This window comes from Nipponia nippon, unplaced genomic scaffold (assembly GCF_047370975.1).
Source record: "Nipponia nippon isolate SJK-2023a ecotype South Korea unplaced genomic scaffold, ASM4737097v1 scaffold_9, whole genome shotgun sequence".
Lineage (NCBI taxonomy): Eukaryota > Metazoa > Chordata > Aves > Pelecaniformes > Threskiornithidae > Nipponia > Nipponia nippon.
In genome coordinates this window covers 47,265,387-47,271,386 of record NW_028262413.1, presented here as the reverse complement: position 1 = coordinate 47,271,386, position 6,000 = coordinate 47,265,387, and the positions used below count along the sequence as shown (strand labels likewise).

Genomic DNA, 6,000 nt, shown 5'->3' with positions numbered 1-6,000 from the left:
TCAGAGAGATCACAGAGCCCTGAGCAAGAACAGCTATGGGAGATTTTCCTCTCACCTTCTCCATTCGCTCCCTGGCTCTCAAACTGTCCTCATTTACCCTCCTCCTGGAGACAACTGCAGCCTTCCAGCAACTCACTTGTTTTTCTAAGGATCGTGGCTGAGATGGGAGACAGCAGGCAGCCCTCTGGAAACCCCCCCTGGCTGCAGAGCACCCGAGCAGACACTGCTGCGGACTTCGGTCGGGGGCGGGGGGGGAGACAATTAAACACCCCCCCCTATAATGCGAATACTTTATTATCAATGAATGACTGGTATTAGCTTTTTGTCTGGGTATTAATAATATTTCAAAAAACCATACATCAAAATTAGGGCTTTCTCCTATTTTTGCTGTATAATTTTTCTTTTTTAAAAAAATCTGTATTGAAAGAATTATATAAGCCAAAGTGCATTTTCTGTTTTTTTGTCCATATACACATTGCACCATACATAAATAATTACATTGTAAAAATGACTCCATAATTACAAGTATAATATATATTTTCATATAATATATAAAACTTTATATTAAATCTAGGTAGATGATATTTGGGATAGTCTGTGTCTTTTTTTTCTTTTTCCTTTCGTCAGAGGCTGACCGTTATCGATTGTTACTGAGTAAGATCTCCAGCCAACAAGGACACGATGTGATAAACTGTCTTGAGTAACATGGCCCCCAGCCTTTGGCGAAGCTAATCCGCACGCTGTTCGGGTCGTAGGGCCCATCCGCGTAATCCAGATCGGCCGTGTGCTGCAAGAGGCAGGACTTCTCGTAGTCAAACACTTTGATGGAATAGCCCGGCATCACCTTGCGCACTATCAAAGTCCTACAGTTGGGGATGTCCAGTGTCGGGGAGTTGACGAAGATGGGATGCTCGCTGCGGTTGTAAGCCCACACACCGTCCGGTTCTTTGCTAAGTAAAATCCCGTAGCCGATTTTACTTCGAGTCCTTCTCACAGTCTCGCTCCTGTTTTCCAGGTTTAGCTGTCCAAGGCAGAAGCCGTTTCCTTGAGGTAGGTCATAAAATATACTGACAGACTGTTCGTACACTGTGTAGAGGCGGCCGACGCGCGTCCGGTGCTCCCAATAGGCCACGTTGCACCAATGGCTCCTCTTCACGGCATCGGGCGACGTACTGGCATCTGTGGGGGAAAGCAGAGGAAGAGTCAGGGTTTGCTGTGACCGCCTGGGAAAAGACAGGTATGGAGGGTAAGCAAATGGCTCCCCCCACCCATCGGCTTTGCTCACGTGAGAACTGAACTTGTGTTCAACCGAAAACCATCTCTAACTCAAAGACCATCTCCAACCCGAAGACCACCCCCACCCAAAGCCTATCTTCAATTATGTCAAATGCCACCAAGAAAGAAGTCTCAAGCAAAGGCTGGTGACCCAACGGGCCACCCACCAGCTCCCATGGAGCTCAACGCCTCTTTCTCTCTCTAATTTAATGTCCAATCCTGCATCCAGCAGCCGGGACCCTCTGTACTCAAGATATGCGCATTTCTACCACCAAGAGCTGGCATGGATACTGTACCACTGCAACTCAGCCACCCCTGAGCTTGGTGGGTCCCCAGGCTCCTCCAATGGTGTACCCCCATTTTCAGAGGCCAACTTGTGTTGAGCTGAAACACAGGGGATGTCCATGAAGTGCATGGATGACTGACACGAGTTTTATCTCCGCTATGTAGTATTCTTTGACAGTGATGCAAACAGTGGAACAGCAACTCTGAGGAGGCATTTCATGCCAAGGGGGAATAGCTGCTATGAACTATACATGTCCTCCTACAAAGCCATTGGAATTCTCTCCAGAACAATGAGAAATGTCTCTTCTTTCTAGGAATTATATTCAAGGAAGACAGGAGGGACACAGATTGCCAGAAATCTGTTTAATTTATGATGCCTCCAGAATTTATGATGCCTCCAGAAGGAAGATGGTAACTCTCAGCCATAAAAGAGCCCCAAAGAGGGCAAATTAACCTCTTGCTGAACATCACTCCTGCTCCTACCACACCAGTTAACAGAAATCCACTCTGGGATTTCAAGCAGGGAGCTCTGCTTCGAGCCAGCCCTGCTCCGTGCCCGGCATTAAGCTCCCTGACAATATATCACGCGCCTGCGGCCTGCTGACCCCTCTGCCTTCGTGCCATCATGTCCGATTAACTCGCACGCAGGGTGATGCCATTATTTTGCTTCAGAGACCCTATTGACGCACCGGATTTCAAGTGCAGCCCTACAGCCCCGTTTCTTTTCAGGCTCGAATTACCCCGGAGGGGAATGGGCTCTCCTCCCCATTAGCAATCTTTGAATTAAGCGGCTTTGTTAGAGTTTAACTTGAGTTGTAACTATACAAATTTAAGGGGAGGGAGATGGGGGGAAGGGGGGGTAATTGGGCAAGCAGGGAGGCAGCGGCGCCGGCGAGATGCCCTTTGCTGTGAGCAATGCTTACTGTCTTGCACTGACCCCTTCACCCGTCACAGGTCTAAACCACCCCCAAAATGCCAGGTTGGCCCCTTCCTTCCCCATCGTCTGTTTAAATAATTTTTATGACCCAGCACAGCCGCCAACAGCCCCTTTTCAGTTTGACGCGCATTTTATCCAGATCTAGGAAGGAAAACCCACAGCAATCAGACATTTCAACCCCACTAGGAAAAGAAACACCATTTCCCTGCACTTATGGCAGTCCTCCATGGAGGAGCGAGCCAACAGCTTCGTGCCCCCTAATACTGGAGGTGATGTTCTGGGCCTCCTAAAGGCATTGGAAAAGCCCTGCTGAACACAAATGGGCAAGATGCGCCCCTTAAATTCAGAGTTAGTGGCTCTGCACAGCAGGAAAATGGGTGAAGACCGCTGGTCAGAGCAACAGCAGCATCCCGGAGCCGGGTGAGGCCACCCCTTGAGTACTGTGTTCAGTTTTGGGCCCCTCACTACAAGAAGGACACGGAGGTGCTGGAGCGTGTCCAAAGAAGGGCAACGAAGCTGGTGAAGGGTCTGGAGCATAAGTCTTATGAGGAGCGGCTGAGGGAACTGGGGTTGTTTAGTCTGGAGAAGAGAAGGCTGAGGGGAGACCTTATTGCTCTCTACAACTGCCTGAAAGGAGGCTGTAGCGAGGTGGGGGTCAGTCTCTTCTCCCTAGTAACGAGTGACAGAACGAGAGGAAACAGCCTCAAGCTGCGCCAGGTGAGGTTTAGGTTAGACATTAGGAAAAACTTCTTCACCGAAAGGGTGGTCAAGCATTGGAACAGGCTGCCCAGGGAAGTGGTTGAGTCTCCATCCCTGGAGGTATTTAAAGAACGGACAGATGTGGTGCTCGAGGACATGGTATAGATGGACTTGGCAGTGATAGGTTAACGGTTGGACTCGATGATCTTAAGCGTCTTTTCCAACCTTGACGATTCTATGATTCTTTCCCCCAAGGACCAGGTCCTGTCCCCCAGCCACAGCCCTTCTGGCAGGGTGGGACACTCCACCATGGCCCAGTGGCACTGATGGGTCTTTGTGCCTCTGTGCTTCTGAGGCATCCTCAGTGGAAACCACTCAGAGTCACTCTGTAATAAGCTCATCCTAATGCTGCACTCTGCTAACGGCAAAAATCAGCAAAACCAAAGGCTTTTCCCCATTCTTACCCTGGCCAGTAACTGTATTTCCTTTGCCATCTCAAATGATCCTCCTACGTCCAGACCGCCAGGAGTTAAAGGAACAACCCAACTTGCTCCGAAAGGGTAATAACTTCATTGGCAAGAACATGATGGATATGTTGTACCCAAGTACCTCATTAAATACTGACGACTGGACTTGACTCCTCCTGAAGTATCTCATGATGCCTTGCCAAGTACCAGCCACGCGAACACTAAGTTTTAGGGAAGGAAGAGAAGATTCAAATGTAATTCTGGGTTACAAACCCCCCCAGCTGCCGAGTGCCAACGTGATGCACTAAGATCTCCACCAAGAATGGAAACTTTGGCGAAACTGGTGATAAAAAGCTTCAGAACCTCTTTGCAGTATTTCTGCAGCAGTTGCAAAAATGATGTTAACTACGTTTATGTCATTAACACACAGCTGACCCAAACAGTCTTATCTAATTGAACGTTACTGAAGCAAGACCATCCTTAGCTACATCTGTACGACCCCCTGAAATCAACAACTTGGCATGGATGACAATGGTTTGACCTTCTCTGATAACATCCCTTGGTCTACCACCATGCAGACTGCCAGCACCCTTTTGCTCTTTAAAATGCACTATGGCACGTAATTCCTTATTCTTTTTTTAAGAGGTGAAACAAGATGTAGTTCATAAATGATGAAAGCGGCACAACAGCAGAAAGAAGAGGTACTGAGCAACTGAGCTTCATCTGCAGGTACATCTTCCACAGCGTCCAGTTTCCAGTCATCTTTCCCCTAGGACATCATATAGTTGAGATGCCCACAGTGCCTTTCCAAAACTCTTCTTAAATTTTGCTGTTGTCCCACTCAAGTGATGCTGGGGGGGGTACAGACAAGCTCACAGCTTTTCATCTGCCGGCCCAGAGGCTGGTAGCAATTACTGAGCTCTGCATCTGTTTAACCTCCCAACCTCCACAAAGCCCTGCATGCCCATTAGCTAAGTTGGTTTTGTTATTACATTTTTTAGAAACTACTACTCAGCCCCTGAATTTCCCTTACAGACTAAGAATGGGACAACTTCAAAACTCAAGTTTCCCCAACAGTTGAATTAATTAGGGCAATAGTCAGCAATAAACATTTAAATAGGTGTTTCCCACAGTTTATTGCAAATTAACATACCTAGTGGGGGAAAGCAAAGCAGGGGGAAACCAGTGTCCATTCTACAAGAGCATCTCGCTGTAGGTGCCATCTCTGCTTTCCAGAACTGGCAAATATTTTGGCAAAATCATCATCTCCCCATATGCTGAAAACAGGGGGAGGGTTTTTTTACACCTCCTGCTTTCACGCATCTGAAATAGCGTTACTAAAATTGCTTCCATGCAATTTATGCCATGAGCTTCAGCCCATCCATACATGCATGCATCTTGGGGGGTGAAATCCCCCTGGCCAATGTGCGTCTCATCTCTGTCACCTCGTCGCAACTCCTGCCCGGCAGTGACAGCTCCGCCAGCTCAAAGCACTCCTGGAGAGATGTCCTGTGCTCCTTCAAACGGGCAAGGACATTAGGTTTAGGTAACTGCACATCAAGCAGCTAAAAGTTTCCCTTCCACCCTGCTTTTCCTGGCCAGGGGTGAAGAAAGGCTTTAAAAGCCATGCACCAGCTGCAAAAGCAACCTGCCCGTGGCCCGCAGGCAAATAAAACACCCTGAAAGGAGACAGTTAAAAGGCTCATCCGAAAAGCCTCTGCCTCCGGAAAGCTTTCGGCAGGGTCCCTCTTCTCCCCCAGCCCCATCCATCGCCGCCCTTGCCGGCTGCGGTGGGCTCCTTTGCCTTCTTTTATCTCCCAGTGCACTCAACCAAATCCTGAAAAGATGAACTCATCTCGCAGCCCTGACATAAAGCAAGCACTTTAGCAAGCCCCTAATACAAGGGGGCCTGTGCTGTGTCTTATCCCCTGCCAAGTATTAGTTTCGCCTCCAGCTATTAGCCACTACCACTCAGCAGACAGCAGGGGCGGCCGGCAGAAAAGCATGTCCTCTGCCTTTTAAATAAATATTCCATTTTTTCCTCCTCTATCCACGCTGCCCTTTACACACAGACAAGAAAATCCTTTTTTTTTTTCCTTTTTTTTCCCCTTTCTGCTGGAACAGAGGCAGGCTTGTTAGCTTTCTTTTTGAAGAAAGAAAAATATTTTAGTCCTGCAGTGCCTCCCTCCATGGTATACACCACATTTTTAACAACTATCATTGTAGGCAGCTACAACTTCTAACAGCTACATTTAGGCTGGCGTCAGGGCTATCTCTTCCATCAAAGCCACCTTTATCGATCAGATGGACGGGCTGAAACTCTGTCTCTTGTTTACT

The 6,000-nt window shown here is 48.1% G+C and overlaps 1 protein-coding gene across 3 annotated transcripts in view; it reads right to left on the bottom strand.

The window, feature by feature from the left end:
• Nucleotides 1-229: 229 nt before the first annotated feature.
• SMAD6 (SMAD family member 6) overlaps nt 230-6,000 on the bottom strand; it is a 45,189-nt gene continuing 39,418 nt past the window's right edge. For 2 of the 3 annotated variants that reach the window (XM_087745085.1, XM_087745086.1), the window contains exon 5: nt 230-1,179. In XM_087745085.1, the coding sequence (XP_087601211.1) occupies nt 638-1,179 (542 nt within the window). In that variant the 3' untranslated portion in view covers nt 230-637. The remainder of the gene's footprint in view (nt 1,180-6,000) is intronic. The other variant, XM_087745087.1, reaches the window with a different exon arrangement.